This window comes from Bufo bufo, chromosome 5, assembly GCF_905171765.1.
Source record: "Bufo bufo chromosome 5, aBufBuf1.1, whole genome shotgun sequence".
Taxonomy (NCBI): Eukaryota; Metazoa; Chordata; class Amphibia; order Anura; family Bufonidae; genus Bufo; species Bufo bufo.
In genome coordinates this window covers 10,951,183-10,974,895 of record NC_053393.1, presented here as the reverse complement: position 1 = coordinate 10,974,895, position 23,713 = coordinate 10,951,183, and the positions used below count along the sequence as shown (strand labels likewise).

Here is a 23,713-nt window from a genome sequence, read left to right as displayed (position 1 = left end):
GATGGGGGATATCTACAGCAGATCCTAAACCTCATCCACACTGGATTCAGCTCAGTATACAGAAGTTGATTTTACCCCCATAAACCCTAGAAAACGTCTAATATGCAAAACATGATGGAATAAACTCCCGTCGTCACAATGGGACATGTCATAATATATTCTGACACCTGATGTTTGAGGCGTCAAAACAAAGGAAAAGCCAACTCTGTTCCCGGATTATCACTCAGATTTTAAACATTGTGACATTTTATTAGTGTCTGTATTTTGTCATTTTCTACGGGTTATTTCTTCCACGGTGTGCAGCTGGGACAGCAGGCGATCACTTGGAGAAGGTACGAGGTTCGGCACAGATCTCCCCTGCTGCAAGAATTTGATGCTTGTTTAAGTTCAGGAATTTTGAGTCCTGACGTTCTGTCCCTGGGGGAAGGGTGAAGGTGAATTTCTGGAGCAGAGAGGTGAAGAACAGGAAGAGTTGCATGGTGGCCAGGTGTTCTCCAGGACAAGCTCGCTTTCCTAGAAGAAAAATACAACTGTTTGTAATAACCAAGTCTCAGCTGTGTGAAAACTATTAGGTCTATACAAGGTTTTTACTCACTGAATACTGCAAGTGAGAGGGTTTTCCACTCATTGACAGCAAGCAGATGTAAAATGGTTAGAAATGTAATAAAAAGTTGCATATCTTCTTAGACAATGATAAGTTTTCCATTGCCTGGTCTCTCTTCTATTAAGGGTAGCTAATAATAATAATAATAATAATTGAATGGTTGGTTACTTGTCACGCTCCTGCTCAGCTTCTTCAATGATCTTTCATGCAGCATGCAGTTTTTGACTGACTTGCAGTGACATCATTTAATGCAGGGGGTGTGGACCTGCTGTGTCATTGGAAAGATTTGACTTTAGCTTACACCTGAGGGCATTATCTAAATGTCCCTCTGGTATTCACCATTTTCCCCGATACGGGAACCTGAACTTTGCTGCAGGAGGCCGCCAGGCTGCTGCCTCTAAGAGTAGTCTCTTTTCAGTCAAGAGACACCAGTGTATGGCACCAAGAGGACAGGCAGAGATATGGTCAAGCTGAGGTCAAGAATGGCAGAGTTCATGAATTACAGTATATCCAGCAGTAGGTCAGGACAGGCAGCACAGAGTCAATACAGTTAAAAGGCAAAGGTCAGGGCAAGGGAGATAAGAATACACAGAAGCTGAAACAGTCACAGAATGTAGACAAGCTATGGTCCTTATTGCTCAGGCACTGCTTAAAAAGTCATTGTTCATTCCAATATTACCGCACAATGTATAAACATTGGCAGGCACCTGCCCCAGGGAGGGGCGATTTTTGAACCTTTTTTTTTCAGCTTTAAAAAGCATTAAAAAAAACTAAAATTGCAGTGTTTACCCCTTTCAGCCCTTTAGAATTTTGTGTTTTTGCATTTCCGTTTTTTACTCCTGCCTTATGGATTTTTTTTTTTTAGGATAGGTTGTCTCCAAATGGAGAGTGGAATTTGAAAAACATTCAGTCACAGTTTTATGGCTCTTGCACACAAGCGTGTCCCTTTTGGGAATCATGCTCCATGTGAGAAGAATCCTGAGTTCTGGACGTAGGAAGCGTGACATCAAGCTGTTAGTAGGATTCTGTTACAGAAAGGTCAGGCAGAGGCACACAGCATTATCAAGTCCAGAACGCACACTCCCTCTCTCACACGTAGTATGATTCCCACAAGGGACATGCTCTTGTGAAAGAGCCCCTATGGGTTTGGTTTCATTTTGATGTGTGAAAGACTATTTTTATTTATTTTTTTCAAGCGACAAACAAATTTTAAAAAAGAATTGTGAGTTGTATTTTTTTTTATTTTTTCACTATGGCGTTTACTGTGTTTGATAAATACATTCATATTGTAATGGTTTAGACATTTTGGGATACAATAATGCCCATGATACTTTTTTTTATTGCGTATTTATTTTAAATGTGGATAAGGGATTTTTTTTGTCATCCTAGGTAACTATAATAAGTAATCAGATTTCATCTAAAATACATTGCATTGAATTTCTATTGCAGGGCTCCATAGGAACTATAGCTCTAAAGGCCTTGTTTTCTTCAGAAAGGCAAGGGATTTCAAATGCAACCAATGGCTCCTCTGAACACCACACAGGTAAGTCTTCAGGACCCAGTAAGCAGCTTCAGTGAGACCAGGGCATTTAATATACAACCAATGGTTGCCCTTAATGCCGCACGGGGAAGCCTTTCAGGACCTGGGAGTGCACTGCTCCCAGACTATCTCCCAGAAGAACCGAAAGGATCTTGCTTCTTCTTTCAGGACCTGCAAAAGGACCTTTGGTGATGTAATCGCGCTCACCACGTGGCGAGCGCGGTGATGTCAGCGCAGGTCCTGCTGAATGAAGATAGAAGATTTCTATCTTCATTCAGCAGAACCTGCGCTACCGTCTCCGCGCTCACCACGTGGCAAGTGCGATTACGTCACCAAAGGTCCTTTTGCAGGTCCTGAAAGAAGAAGCAAGAAGAGGATGCCGGCTGCGTGATCAATTGGAACAGGTAAGTTAATTATTTTTATTTTTTAACACCTCAATCTTCAGTTTAACAAGCATTCTATATTAAGAATGCTATTATTTCCCCTTATAACCATATTATAAGGGAAAATAATACAGTGAATACACTTTAATGGGGTCCGGGGTTGCTTTCATCCCCATCATCTCCTAGCAAACATGCGTGAAAATCGCACTGCATCCGCACTTGCTTGCGGATGCTTGCGATTTTCACGCATCCCCATTCATTTCTATGGGGCCTGCGTTGCGTGAAAAAACGCAGAATATACAACATGCTTCGATTTTCACGCAACGCACAAGTGATGCGTGAAAATCACTGCTCATCTGAACAGCCCCATTGAAGTGAAAGGGTCTGGATTCAGTGTGGGTGCAATGCGTGTGAAAGGGGCCTTACTTTGACACCAGCTGCACCAGGATGGTCCCTTTTACAACATTTGTTATATTACTGCAATGTGTTGCATTAGCACGCTAAGGGCGAGTTCACTCCGTGAATTTTTACGTTCTTCTAATCTGTCAGAATAATTGGAAAAAAAAAAAAACATCCTGTATTTGAAGCATCCGCTATGCCCACTTGGCATCCGTTTTAGCCATTTCTGTCCAAGATCCGTTATTTTAGATGGAAAAAAAAGGATGGAGTTCTGCATGCAAAATAACAGATTTCAGACAGTTATGGCTAAAACAGATGACAAATGTGCGTAACAGATGCTTAAAACACAGGATTTCTTTTTCTTTATTTTTCCGTTCTTATGGATCAGAAGAACCTTAAAAATAAACTGTGATGTGAACTGGCCCTAATCTAGTCAAAATCATGGTGTCTACATCTGCATGTGTTTGGCACTTCTCCAGCAGCACCTCAGAGGTCTTTTGTGCTGCCCTGTAGAGTTTATCTAGGGTTGCTGAGGAGGTCTTTTGTGCTGCCCTGTAGAGTTTGTCTAGGGTTGCTGAGGAGGTATTTTGTGCTGCCCTGTAGAGTTTGTCTAGGGTTGCTGAGGAGGTATTTTGTGCTGCCCTGTAGAGTTTGTCTAGGGTTGCTGAGGAGGTATTTTGTGCTGCCCTGTAGAGTTTGTCTAGGGTTGCTGAGGAGGTATTTTGTGCTGCCCTGTAGAGTTTGTCTAGAGTTGCTGAGGAGGTATTTTTTGCTGCCCTGTAGAGTTTGTCTAGGGTTGCTGAGGAGGTATTTTGTGCTGCCCTGTAGAGTTTGTCTAGGGTTGCTGAGGAGGTATTTTGTGCTGCCCTGTAGAGTTTGTCTAGGGTTGCTGAGGGGGTATTTTGTGCTGCCCTGTAGAGTTTGTCTAGGGTTGCTGAGGAGGTATTTTGTGCTGCCCTGTAGAGTTTGTCTAGGGTTGCTGAGGAGGTATTTTGTGCTGCCCTGTAGAGTTTGTCTAGGGTTGCTGAGGAGGTATTTTGTGCTGCCCTGTAGAGTTTGTCTAGGGTTGCTGAGGAGGTATTTTGTGCTGCCCTGTAGAGTTTGTCTAGGGTTGATGGAGGTATTTTGTGCTGCCCTGTAGAGTTTGTCTAGGGTTGCTGAGGAGGTATTTTGTGCAGCCCTGTGGTATTTCTGGAGAAAAGGATTGTGCTGAGGTATCATTTCTGAGAGGATATTCATATGATACTTGTTTGGAATTGATGGACAGTTAGACTAGCAGAAAATGAAAGAACATATAGAAAACGTAATTGAGCCAAGGTGGACAAAGTATAAAACCACTGGAGTTACTTGGTCAATGATCAAACAACCAAGGTTGCAGATGCTTTATTTTGGGTTCTGCAGCAGGGAATACGTTGAGGCAGGGTCACATTAATACTGGGTGGCATGTCCCCTCGCTGCTCTACAGGCTGCCACTCTGGATATTATCCTCCTGTGATATGTCATTCAAAGCCCTTTCAACCTGGATCTATAAGTCAGCCAAGGTGTTTGTTGGTTGTACTGAATTGTACTGAATTCATTACAGCCAATGTCCGGCAGGGACACACAGAATTATAAAATTATAATGCCATCAGGATGTGTCATGGGAACAGTGTTCAGTATGGGATATCACACTCCCACACAGACCACGTTTCCCGCAGTGATCATGCTCGTCTGAAACTGGTTTAAGGATCTTGGAACTTTGATCACTATATGTACAGACCATATTGTAAAATTGGATTTTTATCTTCGTTCCTTCTATGTGCCCTTTTTTTTTTTGGTAGTGTTTTTAGTGCTGCATTCTGGTTTTGTTTGCCATTGTTGGGAAGTTATTTTGTGCTCCACTGTGGTCTCGGTGTCGCACTTCTGAGGACGTATGTTGTACAGCACTGGCATGTTTATTTAGGTCTTCTGGGCTGGTATTTCTGTGGCATTTGGGGCTTCTGGAGTGGTTCAGTTTTTGTGCTGCACTGAGATATTTGTTGTTTCTGGGGAGCTGTTTTGTGGTGCATTGCATTTGGCACTACAGGGAAAGTAATTTATGTTGCAATGCACTGATGGGGTAGTATTTAGTGCTGCACTGCGGTATTTGGTGCTGTGGGTGAGAGTTCTGTGCAGCACTGTGATGACTTAGGCTTCTGGGGAGCTGCAATATAATTTTTTTCCATTTAACGTATATGTAGTAAATTAGTTTACATGTATTTGCCCATCTACAGGTTATGTTGGCCTTGCAGTAATATTTTGCAGCAAATTTAATTTTACAGTGTACCTAACTAGGGATGAGCGAACCCGAACTGTAAAGTTCGGGTTCGTACCGAATTTTGGGGTGTCCGTGACACGGACCCGAACATTTTCGTAAAAGTCGGGGTTCGGTGCTTTCTTGCCGCTTTTTGAAAGGCTGCAAAGCAGCCAATCAACAAGCGTCATACTACTTGCCCCAAGAGGCCATCACAGCCTTCCCTTCTATTGGCATGGCTGTGATTGGCCAGTGCAGCATGTGACCCAGCCTCTATATAAGCTTGGGTCACATAGCGCTGCACGTCACTCTGCTATGATCAGTATAGGGAGAGGTTGCAGCTGCGACGTTAGGGCGAGATTAGGCAGATTAACTCCTCCAAAAGACTTCATTCTGTGATCGATCTGCAGCTGTGGATCATTGAAGTGCTAATATTGACTTGCTCACTTTTTTGAGGCTGCCCAGAGCGTTTAGATCACTTTTTTTCTGGGGTGATCGGCGGCCATTTTGTGACTTGTGGTGCGCCAGCACAAGCTATCACCAAGTGTATTTAACCATCAATAGTGTGGTTATTTTGTGCTATATCCTACATCAGCTGCAGGCTGAGCCTGTGTCACCGAAGTGCATTTAACCATCAACAGGCTGGTTATTTTTTGGCCATATACTACATCTGGTGCAGGCTGAGCCTGTGTCACCCAAGTGCATTTAACCATCAACAGGCTGGTTATTTTTTGGCCATATACTACATCTGGTGCAGGCTGAGCCTGTGTCACCCAAGTGCATTTAACCATCAACAGTGTGGTTATTTTTTGGCCATATATTACATCAGGGGCAAGTTGAGCCTGTCACCCAGCGCCTAAAAAATAGACCTGACATTTCTATTCAACCAAATCTGTACTGTTTTAGCTGGTCAAGTTATTTGTAGTGACCGTAAAAGCACACTTTTTTTTTCTGGGTTGAAAAACCATTCCCAAATTTGCCATTCTCAAAATAACTAGTTTCTGGTATTTGAGGCCTACTTGAAATCTATCCCAAAAAGAATATCTTACATTGAAGCTAGTGATAGTGTCATTCAGAAAAACCTAAGACACACGCTAGCGTGCTGATAGAAGTGTCATTCTGTGATTAAACCTATACCTGTCACACAGCGCAAAAAAAACAGGCCTCACATCTCTATTTAACCAAATCTCTACTGTTTTAGCTGGTCAAGTTATTTCTAGTGACCGTAAAAGCACACTTGTTTTTCTGGGTTGAAAAACTATTCCCAAATTTGCCACTCTCAAAATTGTGGTTAACGGGAACAATGAGGAAAACATCTAATAAGGGACGCGGACGCGGACGTGGACATGGTCGTGGTGGTGTTAGTGGACCCTCTGGTGCTGGGAGAGGACGTGGCCGTTCTGCCACAGCCACACGTCCTAGTGTACCAACTACCTCAGGTCCCAGTAACCGCCAGAATTTACAGCCATATTTGGTGGGGCCCAATGCCGTTCTAAGGATGGTAAGGCCTGAGCAGGTACAGGCATTAGTCAATTGGGTGGCCGACAGTGCATCCAGCACGTTCACATTATCTCCCACCCAGTCTTCTGCAGAAAGCGCACAGATGGCGCATGAAAACCAAGCCCATCGGTCTGTCACATCACCCCCATGCATATCAGGGAAACTGTCTGAGCCTCAAGTTATGCAGCAGTCTCTTATGCTGTTTGAAGACTCTGCTGCCAGGGTTTCCCAAGGGCATCCACCTAGCCCTTCCCCAGGGGTGGAAGAGATAGAATGCACTAACGCACAACCACTTATTTTTCCTGATGAGGACATGGGAATACCACCTCAGCACGTCTCTGATGATGACGAAACACAGGTGCCAACTGCTGCGTCTTTCTGCAGTGTGCAGACTGAACAGGAGGTCAGGGATCAAGACTGGGTGGAAGACTATGCAGGGGACGATGAGGTCCTAGACCCCACATGGAATGAAGGTCGTGCCACTGACTTTCAGAGTTCGGAGGAAGAGGCAGTGGTGAGACCGAGCCAACAGCGTAGCAAAAGAGGGAGCAGTGGGCAAAATCAGAACACCCGCCGCCAAGAGACTCCGCCTTCTACTGACCGCCGCCATCTGGGACCGAGCACCCCAAAGGCAGCTTCAAGGAGTTCCCTGGCATGGCACTTCAAACAATGTGCTGATGACAAGACCCGAGTGGTTTGCACACTGTGCCATCAGAGCCTGAAGCAAGGCATTAACGTTCTGAACCTTAGCACAACCTGCATGACCAGGCACCTGCATGCAAAGCATGAACTGCAGTGGAGTAAACACCTTAAAAACAAAGAAGTCACTCAGGCTCCCCCTGCTACCTCTTCTGCTGCTGCCGCCTCGGCCTCTTCTGCTGCTGCCGCCGCCGCCTCGGCCTTTTCCTCTGCCTCTGGAGGAACGTTGGCACCTGCCGCCCAGCAAACATGGGATGTACCACCAACACCACCACCTGCGTCACCAAGCATCTCAACCATGTCACACGGCAGCGTTCAGCTCTCCATCTCACAAACATTTGAGAGAAAGCGTAAATTCCCACCTAGCCACCCTCGATCCCTGGCCCTGAATGCCAGCATTTCTAAACTACTGGCCTATGAAATGCTGTCATTTAGGCTGGTGGACACACACAGCTTCAAACAGCTCATGTCACTTGCTGTCCCACAGTATGTTGTTCCCAGCCGCCACTACTTCTCCAAGAGAGCCGTGCCTTCCCTGCACAAACAAGTGTCCGATAAAATCAAGTGTGCACTGCGCAACGCCATCTGTGGCAAGGTCCACCTAACCACAGATACGTGGACCAGTAAGCACGGCCAGGGACGCTATATCTCCCTAACTGCACACTGGGTAAATGTAGTGGCGGCTGGGCCCCAGGCGGAGAGCTGTTTGGCGCACGTCCTTCCGCCGCCAAGGATCTCAGGGCAACATTCTTTGCCTCCTGTCTCCTCCTACTCAGCTTCCTCCTCCTCTTCTTCCACCTGCTCATCCAGTCAGCCACACACCTTCAGCACCAACTTCAGCACAGCCCGGGGTAAACGTCAGCAGGCCATTCTGAAACTCATATGTTTGGGGGACAGGCCCCACACCGCACAGGAGTTGTGGCGGGGTATAGAACAACAGACCGACGAGTGGTTGCTGCCGGTGAGCCTCAAGCCCGGCCTGGTGGTGTGCGATAATAAGCGAAATCTCGTTGCAGCTCTGGGACTAGCTGGTTTGACGCACATCCCTTGCCTGGCGCATGTGCTGAATTTGGTGGTGCAGAAGTTCATTCGCAACTACCCCGACATGTCAGAGCTGCTGCATAAAGTGCGGGCCGTCTGTTCGCGCTTCCGGCGTTCACACCCTGCCGCTGCTCGCCTGTCTGCGCTACAGCGTAACTTCGGCCTTCCCGCTCACCGCCTCATATGCGACGTACCCACCAGGTGGAACTCCACCTTGCATATGCTGGACAGACTGTGCGAGCAGCAGCAGGCCATAGTGGAGTTTCAGCTGCAGCACGCACGGGTCAGTCGCACTGCGGATCTGACACACTTCACCACCAATGACTGGGCCTCCATGCGAGACCTGTGTGCCCTGTTGCGTTGTTTCGAGTACTCCACCAACATGGCCAGTGGCGATGACGCCGTTATCAGCGTTACAATACCACTTCTATGTCTCCTTGAGAAAACACTTAGGGCGATGATGGAAGAGGAGGTGGCCCAGGAGGAAGAGGAGGAAGAGGGGTCATTTTTAGCACTTTCAGGCCAGTCTCTTTGAAGTGACTCAGAGGGAGGTTTTTTGCAACAGCAGAGGCCAGGTACAAATGTGGCCAGACAGGGCCCACTACTGGAGGACGAGGAGGACGAGGATGAGGAGGAGGTGGAGGAGGAGGTGGAGGAGGATGAGGATGAAGCATGTTCACAGCGGGGTGGCACCCAAAGCAGCTCGGGCCCATCACTGGTGCATGGCTGGGGGGAAACACAGGACGATGACGATACGCCTCCCACAGAGGACAGCTTGTCCTTACCTCTGGGCAGCCTGGCACACATGAGCGACTACATGCTGCAGTGCCTGCGCAACGACAGCAGAGTTGCCCACATTTTAACGTGTGCGGACTAATGGGTTGCCACCCTGCTGGATCCCCGGTACAAAGACAATGTGCCCACCTTACTTCCCACACTGGAGCGTGATAGGAAGATGCGCGACTACAAGCGCACGTTGGTAGACGCGCTACTGAGAGCATTCCCAAATGTCACAGGGGAACCAGTGGAAGCCCAAGGCGAAGGCAGAGGAGGAGCAAGAGGTCGCCAACGCAGCTGTGTCACGGCCAGCTCCTCTGAGGGCAGGGTTAGCATGGCAGAGATGTGGAAAAGTTTTGTCACCACGCCACAGCTAAGTGCACCACCACCTGATACAGAACGTGTTAGCAGGAGGCAACATTTCACTAACATGGTGGAACAGTACCTGTGCACACCCCTCCACGTACTGACTGATGGTTCGGCCCCATTCAACTTCTGGGTCTCCAAATTGTCCACGTGGCCAGAGCTAGCCTTTTATGCCTTGGAGGTGCTGGCCTGCCCGGCGGCCAGCGTTTTGTCTGAACGTGTATTCAGCACGGCAGGGGGCGTCATTACAGACAAACGCAGCCGCCTGTCTACAGCCAATGTGGACAAGCTGACGTTCATAAAAATGAACCAGGCATAGATCCCACAGGACCTGTCCATCCCTTGTGCAGATTAGACATTAACTACCTCCCCTTAACAATATATTATTGTACTCCAGGGCACTTCCTTATTTAATCCTATTTTTATTTTCATTTTACCATTATATTGCGGGGCAACCCAAAGTTGAATAACCCTCTCCTCTGTCTGGGTGCCGGGGCCTAAATGTGTGACAGTGGCCTGTTCCAGTGGTGGGTGACGTGAAGGCAGATTCTCTGATATGACATGAAGACTGATTCTGCGCTGACATAAGGCCAGATTCTCTGTTACGGGACCTCTCTCCTCTGTCTGGGTGCCTGGGCCTAAATGTGTGACAGTGGCCTGTTCCAGTGGTGGGTGACGTGAAGCTTGATTCTCTGCTATGACATGAAGACTGATTCTGCGCTGACATAAGGCCAGATTCTCTGTTACGGGACCTCTCTCCTCTGCCTGGGTGCCGGGGCCTAAATGTGTGACAGTGGCCTGTTCCAGTGGTGGGTAACGTGAAGCCTGATTCTCTGCTATGACATGAAGACTGATTCTGCGCTGACATAAGGCCAGATTCTCTGTTACGGGACCTTTCTCCTCTGTCTGGGTGCCGGGGCCTAAATGTGTGACAGTGGCTTGTTCCAGTGGTGGGTGACGTGAAGCCTGATTCTCTGCTATGACATGAAGACTGATTCTGCGCTGACATAAGGCCAGATTCTCTGTTACGGGGCCTCTCTCCTCTGTCTGGGTGCCGGGGCCTAAATATGTGACAGTGGCCTGTTCCAGTGGTGGGTAACGTGAAGCCTGATTCTCTGCTATGACATGAAGACTGATTCTGCGCTGACATAAGGCCAGATTCTCTGTTACGGGACCTCTCTCCTCTGTCTGGGTGCCGGGGCCTAAATGTGTGACAGTGGCTTGTTCCAGTGGTGGGTGACGTGAAGCCTGATTCTCTGCTATGACATGAAGACTGATTCTGCGCTGACATAAGGCCAGATTCTCTGTTACGGGACCTCTCTCCTCTGTCTGGGTGCCGGGGCCTAAATATGTGACAGTGGCCTGTTCCAGTGGTGGGTGACGTGAAGCCTGATTCTCTGCTATGACATGAAGACTGATTCTGCGCTGACATGAAGCCAGATTCTCTGCTATGGCATGAAGAGACTGATTCTCTGCTGATGTGAAGCCAGATTCTCTGCTATGGGACCTCTGTCCAATTGATATTGGTTCATTTTTATTTTTTTTATTTTTATTTTAATTCATTTCCCTATCCACATTTGTTTGCAGGGGATTTACCTACATGTTGCTGCCTTTTGCAGCCCTCTAGCTCTTTCCTGGGCTGTTTTACAGCCTTTTTAGTGCCCAAAAGTTCGGGTCCCCATTGACTTCAATGGGGTTCGGGTTTGGGACGAAGTTCGGTTCGGGTTCGGATCCCGAACCCGAACATTTCCGGGAAGTTCGGCCGAACTTCTCGAACCCGAACATCCAGGTGTTCGCTCAACTCTATACCTAACCTTTCAAAAAACTCTGCTTTAATCAATAGCATGGGTGTGTACCTGAGTAACCATTTTTGGCCACTATGGCACTGTTATCTGGTATTTTTAATAGATTTCCCCTGTACATTCTAAATATCTAGGTTGAAGATCTGTCAGACATGGTGGGTGGAGACTGCCATCCACTGCACACACACAAAGTAGAGGAGGAGCTGCTTCTTAATCTTCTCCTACTCACTCAGATGCCCAAGGATCAAGAAGGACATTACAGAGAGTTACTGACCAGTATTGGTTTTGAAGTTAGCACTTATACCGAGATATAAATCTGTTATGTATCTATGAAGTCTCTGACAGTCCCCTCTTAGTCATGCTGCTGCTCACTCCCCCTTCAAAAGGGCATTAAATATATTTAGAAAACACACAATGTAGAAGGAGGAGACCTGCATATCTCCAGAGCTTCTGCATCTGTAAAGTCCCCTTCACAGATGGTTCCTCAGTCTTCTATTTATTTCTGGTTACATTTTTGTGTTTCAGCTCTTACCTACTGAAAAAGGCATACATGCCAACTTTGTGTGGAACTGTCCGTCCTCATCCAAGAAATGCCCAGTGTTGAATTCATCTGGAGTCTCCCATTGAGAAGGGTCCATCAGGACGGATGTGAGGAAGGGAATCACAGGTGTTCCCTGATAACAGAAAAGGACATGTTTTATAGGCTTACTCCCAGCCCCGCCAGCAGCCTACATTTGGCTGGAGACACTGCAGTTTAAATTCTATCATTTACAATTAAGCAGTTTTCACTGCATCATTACCAGTTTGTTTGTAGAAAGGGACATATAAAATTGTGCCTCTTAATTGACGAAAAAGCAGCTGCAATTTACTGTTAATAATTAAGCACTTCAGCACATTTTGGTATGTCAGTACTTGTTTTAATATTATGTATGTATACCCTTTTACATGTACAGTGCCCTGGTGCTTTAAAATGAATCATCTTAACAACGCTAGCTCAAAGGCATAGTATCAGACTCAAAGGTAACATCAGCACCATCACTCCTGTGACTGAGATGATGTGTGAGCCATCCAATGTGCAATTGCCCTACACTTACAGCCAAATATATGCTGCTGGAAAGTACGCTTATTGAGCACATATTTTTTTTTATTATTTATTTTAATATTTCCATATAGAAAATCCATTAAAACAACAATATCCCTTCCGATTCACTCAGGTTAGGGATTTTTCACATCATATACATATAAAAAGAAATCCCCCCCCTTTCCCCTTCCCCCTCCCACCTTCCACCCCCTTCCCCTCAAGACAAGGGACAGCTAATGTAAACAAAGGAGAAAAAAATAATATAAAAAAAATAGTAATAATTTAGCCCTGGATGATCCATGGATTCCAATACTTTAGGTATACCGGTAACTCCTTCTTCCCCTTATTTTGATATATAACCTTTTCTTTTTTTCATCGTTTCATCTACCACATTTTTCCATTCTAAGTATGTGGGTGGTTCCGTTATTTTCCATTTGTTCAAAATCAACAACCTAGCTTGAAACATTACCTTCCTCATCACTAGTTTAATTATTTTTGGTATACTTAATTGTCCCAAAGCTCCCAAAATACATACAATTGGATCCCTTTTAATTTTATATTCATAAATGGAGTTGAGCGAACCCGGACTTTTTCACTGAAGTTCGGGTGATTTTATTATTTTCCTTTAGAACATGGTTTTAACGGAAAATAATAGCATTCTTAAAACTGAATGCTAAATAAAAGGTCTACTAAGAGGTTAAAAAAAAAAACCTCACCTCATCCATTTTTTTTTATTTGTAACCCCTCAGTAGATATTTTATTTAGCATTCTGTTTTAAGAATTATATTATTTTCTGTTATAACCATGTTAGAACGGAAAATAATAAAGTGAAGTTCGGGTCCCCATTGACTTAAATGAGGTCTGAGTTCGGGGTGAAGTTTGGGTCAAGTTCGGGTCCCGAACCTGAACTTGCACGGCTTCGCTCAACCCTATTCATAAACCTTATTAATTGTTGCAGTTATTTCAAACCAATATCTAAACAGTTCTGGGCATCTCCATAACAAATGTATCTGCCCTACATGTTCTTCTTTACACCTTGGGCATTAATCTGTTCCTCTCAGCCCCATTCTTTTTAACTGAGCTGGAGATCGATGCAATCTATGCAATAGAATAAAATTCTATGAGAAGCCTTAAAAGAAATTCTCAAAGGGGATCCAATTACATCTGAAGCCAAAATATACGCAGATTTTTTTTAAATGAAGCGATTTTGAAATTTGCTACTAAGCCTAGCTGCACACTAGCTTCGAGATCCGGCAGCCTTTTCCCTGCTGGAACAGCCTGCTGGACCTCTGTGCACTCTGGCATAGCCGAAGATTTGTAAGGCTTCCTCCGGCCACATTTATACAATATACGCATACATTATATATGGACTAAGTCCTCACCTAACTATACAATTGGGCATCTACATTCAGGAGAGTGGACCCTGCATATATAATGTGCTGCTTCTTGTTACCTCTGTGTGCTTGAATCAACCAATGAGAGAGGAGCCCGCACAGCTATATGTACCACCTAGTCAAGGTCACCTGTGGGAGCCCGCACAGCTATATATACCACCTAGTCAAGGTCGCCTGTGGGAGCCTGCACAGCTATATGTACCACCTAGTCAAGGTCGCCTGTGGGAGCCCGCACAGCTATATGTACCACCAAGTCAAGGTCACCTGTGGGAGCCCGCACAGCTATATGTACCACCTAGTCAAGGTCGCCTGTGGGAGCCCGCACAGCTATATGTACCACCTAGTCAAGGTCGCCTGTGGGAGCCCGCACAGCTATATGTACCACCTAGTCAAGGTCGCCAGTGGAAGCCCACACAGCTATATGTATCACCTAGTCAAGGTCACCTGGGGGAGCACGCACAGCTATATGTATCACCTAGTCAAGGTCACCTGGGGGAGCACGCACAGCTATATGTACCACCTAGTCAAGGTCACCTGTGGGAGCACGCACAGCTATATGTACCACCTAGTCAAGGTCACCTGTGGGAGCACGCACAGCTATATGTACCACCTAGTCAAGGTCGCCTGTGGGAGCCCGCACAGCTATATGTACCACCTAATCAAGGTCATCTATGGGAGCACGTACATCTATATGTACCACCTAGTCAAGGTCGCCTGTGGGAGCCCGCACAGCTATATGTACCACCTAATCAAGGTCATCTGTGGGAGCACGCACATCTATATGGACCACCTAACCAAGGTCGCCTGTGGGAGCCCGCACAGCTATATGTATCACCTAGCCAAGGTCGCCTGTGGGAGCCCGCACAGCTATATGTATCACCTAGCCAAGGTCGCCTGTGGGAGCCCGCACAGCTATATGTATCACCTAGCCAAGGTCACCTGTGGGAGCCCGCACAGCTATATGCATCACCTAATCAAGGTCGCCTGTGGGAGCATGCACAGCTATATGCATCACCTAATCAAGGTCGCCTGTGGGAGCCCGCACAGCTATATGCATCACCTAATCAAGGTCATCTGTGGGAGCTTGCACATCTATATGTACCACCTAGTCAAGGTCATCTGTGGGAGCCCGCACAGCTATATGTATCACCTAGTCAAGGTCACCTGTGGGAGCACGCACAGCTATATGTACCACCTAGTCAAGGTCACCTGTGGGATAGGCATGGCAAATGCGCACTAACTGTATAGGTAGGTTTAGAGCAGGACCTGCCTGACTGAGATGACCTTGGCGCGGGTAGAGTTGTTTTCATCAAAATATATTGAATGAGAGTCTCAGATTTTATCATATCAGAGTGAGGGCTTAGTCTATATATTATGTTTGCATCTATTGTGTTAAGGCATTATTTTCTTTCATTTTTCTTTTATAAATGTAGCCTACCACTTCCGGCCGGATAAAATGACATTAGATTGTAATGCTATGAATACTCGGCACTAGAGATGAGCAAAATTCATATTTAGAAATTTGTACATGCTTCGTTTGTTGGTAAAAGCAGAATTGCGTTATGGATTCTGTTACCACGGACCATAACGCAATTCTATCGTTATTTATTCCATCATAATAGAAGTCAATGGCCTGCAAAACGGATCCATCCCGTTTCCGTTATGCAGGGGAGTCTTCTAAAGGCATTCAGTTATGGATTGAGTCATAGAATTGCATTATGGTCCGTGGTAACCAAATCCATAACGCAATTCTGCTTTTACCACCAAACGAAGCGTGAACGAATTTCATAACATAAAATTCGTTCATCTCTAATCGGTACCTTTGGGATGGTGTAACCTCTGAACTTGACTTCTTCAGTGGTGGCATGGATAAATGCAGTTGGTGCAATGTCGACAACTCTCTGTGTTTCATGGATAACAGCATTTGTAAAGGGCATCTGGGGTTTGTCCCCGATCTCTGGAGGACGCAAGGACTTGGTTACTTCATCTATCTCCTGATGAACTTTAGCTGCGAGACAAAGATCAGATCATCCAGATGAGTAGTCAGAACCAATAATGGTTTATCATATGGGTGGTTTGGATGGCCACAAGGGGGATAGCCACCTAAAGTGCCCAAATATTTCTTGCACATTGCAGTTCTATTGTTTCCAATGAATCGCTGCCATGCCTAAAGGACCTGTTGCTGTTGAAGAAGCTACACAGATATGATCATAGACACTGACTTCTCTGAAAGAAAAAGCACATTATAAATCTTTGTCATTAAAGGAAAAAAAAGCTTCAAGAGCGTCATAGGGTCGTAGTTTTTACGGGGTCTGAGATCTATATTAATAGTTTTCCAGGCTTTAATTTTTTAATTTAGGCGGTATTGCATCAATTTTCACATTTTTATGGTTTGTTTTTGGGTTCTGTTTAGGGGTTTATTTTTTAAGGGGGTCTGGTCTTGTGACTAATAGAGCAGGAGGTTGGAGGGCATTAGATGATCTTTTCGCTGGCTTTTGGTCTTTATAGAAGCACAAATTCAGACCCTTAAATTAATAAAGGATGGAGTTGGAAATAAATGTAAGGTCTGCTCCAACCAAAACAGTCTTGGGGATCATTTACACAACCGTATCCGTTTTTGTGGACCACAAACAGCGGATCCGCAAAGCATAGATACCGAATACGTGCCTTTAGACTTTTGCAGAATGGAAAATCCTTCTCCAGGATAGGAATGCCTATTCTTGTCTGCAAATACGAGCAACAATAGGACTTTTTTGGGGGCGCGACAGAAGGGACATACAGATAGAACATGGCGTGCTGGACGCATCTCTTGTGGTCCCATTTAAATAAATACGTCTGCAGTCAATCTGCAAATGGCATGACCTGCTTCTATAGACTCAGAAGCTTCCATGTTCCCCACAGCCTCCTGACAGTAAGGAGCACATCCAACTGCAGCTGCTCTTCAGGCCTAAGCCCTGGGAGGCCTTAGATTCTCCCTACCGAGCTACAGAATCTCTCCTGACTCACTCATGTTCCACGGCACATACTGATCTATTTTTTGGCAGGCAGCTTTGTGTATTAAAGGGTTTTCAAGATAAAAAAAAAAAAAAAAAAAACTAAAGTAAACGAAATGGAATTTGATCCAAATTTCAGGAAAAATTGATTCACTAGGAATCCGAATTTCCTTGCGTTTCGTGGTAAAGAATCCTTTTTTTTTTCTAAAATGGCTGCTGCACATGTTGGTCTACTTTCACATTAATGTTAGCCCTAGAGTTGAGCGGACACCTGGATGTTCGGGTTCAACGGGTTCGGCCGAACTTGACCCCGAACCTCATTGAAGTCAATGGGGACCCGAACTTTTGAGCACTAAAATAGCTGTAAAAATGTTATGGAAAGGGCTAGAGGGCTGCAAATGGCATCAAAATGGGGTTAAGAGCATAGCAAGTGAGGACGAGGTCCATATGGAGTAGGAGGTGGAGGAGGCGGTGGATGAGGAGGTAGCCTGCACTGCTTTTTGGTTTTAAAATAATTTTTTTAAATTAGGGTACACCCCAAAACATTGGGAAATATAACCTGTGATAATCCCCTCCAGTCATGCTAAACACACGTTCAGACAATACACTGGCTGCAGGGCAGGCCAGCACCTCCAAGGCGTAAAGGGCAATCTCAGGCCATGTGCCCAATTTGGAGACCCAGAAGTTAAAGGGGGCAGACCCGTCATTCAGTACGTGTAAGCGTGTGCACACATACTGCTCCACCATGTTGGTGAAATGCTGCTCCTGCTAAGACGTTCCATATCAGCTGGTGGTGCTGGTTGTTGTGGCGTGCTGACAAAGCTTTTCCACATTTCAGCCATGCTAACCCTGCCTTCTGAGGTGCTGGCGGTGCCCCAGCTGCGTTGCCAACCTCTTCCTCTGCCATTGCCTTGTGCTTCCACTGTGCCCCATCTGTCAGGTGGGAATGCCACCAGCAGCGCGTCTACCAGCGTGCGCTTGTACTTGCGCATCTTACGATCACGCTCTAGTGATGGAATTATGGACGGCACGTTGTCCTTGTAACGGGTATCCAGCAGTGTGGCCACCCAATAATCAGCACAAGTTAGAATGTGGGCAACTCAGCGGTCGTTGCGGAGACACTACAGCATGTAATCGCTGATGTGTGCCAGGCTGCCCAGAGGCAACAAAAAGCTGTCCTCTGTGGGAGGTGTATCGTCTGTGTCCTCTGTATCCCCACAGCCATGCACCAGTGATGGCCATGAGCTGGTCTGGGTGCCACCCTGCTGTGAACATGGTTCCTCCACCTCCTTATCCTCCAGAACTGTGCCATGGCTGGACAATAGTGTACCTGGTATTTGTGGGTGCAGGAACCCACCCTCGGAGCCACTTGTAAATGACTGGCCGGAAACCCTACGAAATGATCCCTCTTCCTCCTCCTCCTGTGCCACATCCTCTTCCATAATCGCCAGCAGCGTTTTTCAAGGAGGCATAGAAGTAGGATAGTAACGTTGAGAACGGCGTTATCGGCACTGGAGATGTTGGTGGAGTACTCGAAACAGTGCAACAAGGAACACAGGTCTCTCATGGAGGCCCAGTCAATGGTGGTGAAGTGGTGCTGTTCCGCCGAGCGACTCACCCGTGCGTGCTGCAGCTGAAACTCCACTATCGCCTGCTGCTGCTCGCACAGTCTGGCCAGCATGTGCAAGGTGGAGTTCCACATTGTGGGCACGTCGCATATGAGGCGGTGAGTGGGAAGGCCAAAGTTACGCTGCATCGCTAACAGGTGAGCAGCAGCAGGGTGAGAACGCTGAAAGCGTGCACAGACGGCCCGCACTTTATTCAGCAGCTCTGACATATCGGGGTAATTTTTAAGGAATCTCTGCACCACCAAATTCAGCACATGCGCCAGGCAAGGGATGTGCGTCAAACCGGCTAGTCCCAGGGCTGCTACGAGATTTTGCCCATTATCGCACACCACTAGGCCGGGCTTGAGGCTCACTGGCACCAACCACCATCGGTCGGTTGTTCAAGGCCCGTACACAGCTCCTGCGCGGTGTGGGGGTTTGTCCCCCAAACAGATACGTTTTAAAAACTGCCTGCTGTCGTTTACCCCTGGCTGTGCTGAAGTTGGTGGTGAAGGTGTTACGCTGACCGGATGAGGAGCCGGTAGAGGATGAGGAAGCGGAGTAGGAGGAAGCAACAGGAGGCAAACTGAAGCACCCTGCAATCTTCGGTGGTGGAAGGACATGCGCCAAACTGCTATCCGCCTCAGGTCCAGCCGCCACTGCATTTACCCAGTGTGCTGTTATAGAGAAATAACTTCCCTGACCGTGCTTACTGGTCCACATATCCATAGTGAGGTGCACCTTGCCACAGATGACGTTGCGCACTGCACACCTGATTTTGTCCCCTACTTGGTTGTGCAAGGAAGGGGTGGCTCGTCTGGAAAAGTATTTGCGGCTGGGCACGACATACTGTGGGACAGCTGCCCCCATAAGGCCTTTAAAACTATCCGTCTCCACCAGACGGAATGACAGCATTTCAAAGGCCAGTAATTTAGAAATTCTGGCATTCAGGGCTAGGGGTTGCGGGTGGGTAGGGGGGTACTTCCTCTTCCTCTCCAGTGTTTGGGAGATGGAGAGCTAAACGCTTCCGTGGGACATTGTGGAGATGCTTGGTGACCCAGGTGGTGGTGTTGCTGGCAGATCCTCTGTTTGAAGGGTGGCAGGTGGCACTGTCACTCCAGAGGTGGATGAAGAGGCCGAGAGTGTAGCAGAAAAGGAAGCAGGAGGAGCCAGAGACCTTTCTTGGTTTTTGAGGTGTCTACTCCACTGCAGCTCGTGCTTCGCACTTAAATGCCTGATCATGCAGAAAGTTTATGCCTTTAGGCTCTGATTGCACAGCGTGCAAACCACTCGTGTCTTGTCGTCAGCACATTGTATGAAGAAGTGCCACATCAGGGAACTCCTTGGGGCTGGCTTTGGCGTGCTCGGTCCCTGGCTGCGGTGGGCAGTAGCAGGCATACTGTCTAGAGGACGGCCGCTCTGCTTTTGCACCCTGCTCCCTCTTCTGCTGTGCTGGTGGCTCTGTGCGACCACCGCCTCTTACTCGGAAATACATAGGTCCCTCGCATGACCTTGATTCCATGTGGGGTCGAGGACCTCATCGTCCTCCACCCTGTCTTCACCCCTGCCCTCCTTGTCGGTCTGCACACTTTCGAAAGCCCCAGCAGTTGGCACCTGTGTTTCGTCATCATCCGAGATGTGCTACGATTGTCCTCCCATGTACTCATCTTAAAATATAAGTGGTTGGGCATCGGTGCACTCAATCTCTTCCACTTCTGGGGCAGGGCTAGGTGGATGGCCCTGGGAAACCCTGCTAACAGAGTCATCAAAAAGCGGAAGAGACTGCTGCATGACTTGGGGCTCAGACTGCTTGGCTGATTTACAAGGGGGGAGGTGAAAGACTGATTGACATTGGCTGCAGGTGCCAACTCTGATCTTTCAGCAGGAGACTGGATGGGAGACAATGTGAAGGAACTGGAGGCACTGTCAGTAACCCAATCTACTATCGCCTGTACTTATTCAGGCCTCACCATTCGTAGAGCCGCATTAGGCCCAACCAAATACCGCTGCAGGTTCTGTCGTCTACTCGCACCTGAGAAAGGGGTTTCACTTGTGCGTGTAGCTGGCACAGATCGACCACGTCCTCTCCCTGCAACAGGAGCTCCACCAGGAGAACCACGACCTGGGCCTTGTCCCTTATTTGACGCTCTCCTCATATTTCTCAAATTTAGGATCTTGCCCTAAATGGGTGTTTTATTAATAGCAGAATAGAACCACAGTATGTAAAGGGCTGTAAAATTGGGTATTTTGGCAAAAAAGTGTGTTTTTAAAAACCCAGAAAATTATGGCTGTATTTCTAGCTTAATTGCACACTAACTAATCCTGCAAATGCACCAGATGTTGTATATTGCCCAAAAAAGGGTGATTTTTGAAAAACAGATTATTACTGCAGTATTTCAAGCTTGGATTTGAACGTCACAAAAGTTCAGATGCAGTGCCGGTGCACTGAGCTTGCATAAAATGGCCGCCGCAGCCCACCTAACTGACGGATAAAAGTTATTTTTTTCGGTCACTGGGCTCAGGGCAGGGTAACAAGATTGTGCCCTGCACCCACACAACTAAATGTATGTAGATCGCTGAGTTAGATTCAAGTTCTGAACAAAGATTCTCTCCTATTCTCTCCCTGAAATCACCAGCAGCATCCTCTCCCTACACTAAGCACAGCAGAGTGACGTGCAGCGCTACGTGTCTCCAGCTTATATAGAGCCTGGGTCACATGCTGCACTGGCCAATCACAGCCAAGTCATCAGTAGACATGGCTGTGATGGCTTCTAAGGTCAGACAGTTAAATGCTTGTTGATTGGCTCTGCAGCCTTTCAAAAAGCGCTAAGAAATAGCCGAACACCGAACCCGAACCTTTACTAAAATGTTCGGGTTCGCGTCCGGGGTCCAAAAATCCTCAAGTTCGGGTTCGCTCAACCCTAGTTAGCACTATCTGGCAGGCTGTTTCAGCATGGGAACAACCTGTCGGATTCGTACTAACGTTAGCCCATGTGTGCTGCCAGAAGTCCTCTCCCACTATAATGGGGACGAGCCAGAGATCCGGCCGCAGCACAGCAAACAGACCGAGAGGCGGCTGGACAAAAACTGCAGCATGAGGCAGAGGCACATGAGCGCGACAGCATGCATTACTAGTGGTACATGAGCGCGACAGCATGCATTACTAGTGGTACATGAGCGCGACAGCATGCATTACTAGTGGTACATGAGCGCGACAGCATGCATTAATAGTGGTACATGAGCGCGACAGCATGCATTAATAATGGTACATGAGCGCGACAGCATGCATTAATAGTGGTACATGAGCGCGACAGCATGCATTACTAGTGGTACATGAGCGCGACAGCATGCATTACTAGTGGTACATGAGCGCGACAGCATGCATTACTAGTGGTACTTGAGCGCGACAGCATGCATTACTAGTGGTACTTGAGCGCGACAGCATGCATTACTAGTGGTACATGAGCGCCGACAGAATACATTACTAGTGGTACATGAGCGCGACAGAATACATTACTAGTGGTACATGAGCGCGACAGAATACATTACTAGTGGTACATGAGCGCGACAGAATACATTACTAGTGGTACATGAGCATAACAGCATGCATTACTAGTGGTACATGAGCGCGACAGAATACATTACTAGTGGTACATGAGCGAGACAGAATACATTACTAGTGGTACATGAGCGCGACAGAATACATTACTAGTGGTACACACCTGATGTACCGGTGTGCCAAATGTGGTGAAGATCGATAAAGTCATTTGGTCGCGCATAAAGAACGTCTAGACAGACAGACTGAAACTCATTTATAGATATATATATATATATATATATATATATATATATATATATATATATATGACTAGCAGAAGGACCTGGCTTCGCACGGGTATATTTCATCTATTTAATTTAAAGTTTCTATGTGTCATTAAAAAAATATCGACAGTTTCCCCCATAACAGTGACCTCTACAGCACCCACCCATTTAAAAATGACCTCCACAGTGCTGGCCCCTTTAACAATTACCTTCACAGTGCTTGCCCCTTCAACATTGACCATTTTTTTTTAACAGTGACTTTCACAGTGCCCGCCCCAATAACAGTGACTTTCACAGTGCCCGCCCCAATAACAGTGACTTTCGCAGTGACCGCCCCTTTAACAGTGACCGCCCCATTAATAGTGACTGCCCCTTTAACAGTGACCTTCATAGCACCTGCCCCTTTAATTACAGTGACTTCCACAGTTCCCGCCCCTTTAATAACAGTGACCTCCACATTGCCCTCCCCTTTAAGGAGTAAAGAAAAATGGCTGGGTTGTTATGGAAACATGGAGTAAAACTGTTTATAGCAGTTGGGATTTAAAGAAAAAGACTTGCAGGCTTATATTGGGAGGGGGGGCTAATTTTTTGGGAATATCTCAGGAACGGTACGTCCTAGAGAGCTGATACCCTGTCTAAAACCTTCCTGGACACCTGATGTCTATCTGTCTGTCTAGACGTTCTTTATGGCGACCAAACGACTGGACCGATCTTCACTAAATTTGGCACACAGTGAAGATCGGTCCAGTCGTTTGGTCGCCATAAAGAACGTCTAGACAGACAGATAGACAAACTAATTTTTATATATACGTGATAGATATATATATATAGATATATATATATATATAGATATATATATATAGATATATATAGATATATATAGATATATATAGATATATATAGATATATATAGATATATATAGATATATAGAGATATATATATATATATATATATATATATATATATATATCTCTCTATATATATATATATATATATATATATACACACACACACACATACATACACACACACAGCAGTACAGACCAAAAGTTTGGACACACCTTCTCATTCAAAAAGAGTTTTCTTTATTTTCACGACTATGAAGGCATCAAAACTATGAATTAACACATGTAGAATTATATACATAACAAACAAGTGTGAAACAACTGAAAATATGTCATATTCTAGTTTCTTCAAAGTAGCCACCTTTTGCTTTGAGAACTGCTTTGCACACTCTTGGAATTCTCTTGATGAGCTTCAAGAGGTAGTCCCCTGAAATGGTCTTCCAACAGTCTTGAAGGAGTTCCCAGAGATGCTTAGCACTTGTTGGCCCTTTTGCCTTCACTCTGCGGTCCAGCTCACCCCAAACCATCTCGATTGGGTTCAGGTCCGGTGACTGTGGAGGCCAGGTCATCTGGCGCAGCACCCCATC

The 23,713-nt window shown here is 46.4% G+C and overlaps 1 protein-coding gene across 1 annotated transcript in view; it reads right to left on the bottom strand.

Moving 5' to 3' along the window:
• Positions 1 to 226: 226 nt before the first annotated feature.
• LOC121002847 (cytochrome P450 2C39-like) overlaps positions 227 to 23,713 on the bottom strand; it is a 174,495-nt gene continuing 151,008 nt past the window's right edge. Inside the window, exons 8-10 of the mRNA XM_040434457.1 lie at positions 15,679 to 15,866; positions 11,916 to 12,057; positions 227 to 513 (exon numbers count right to left, since the gene is read on the bottom strand). Coding sequence (XP_040290391.1) covers positions 320 to 513; positions 11,916 to 12,057; positions 15,679 to 15,866 — 524 coding nt within the window. The 3' untranslated portion in view covers positions 227 to 319. The remainder of the gene's footprint in view (positions 514 to 11,915; positions 12,058 to 15,678; positions 15,867 to 23,713) is intronic.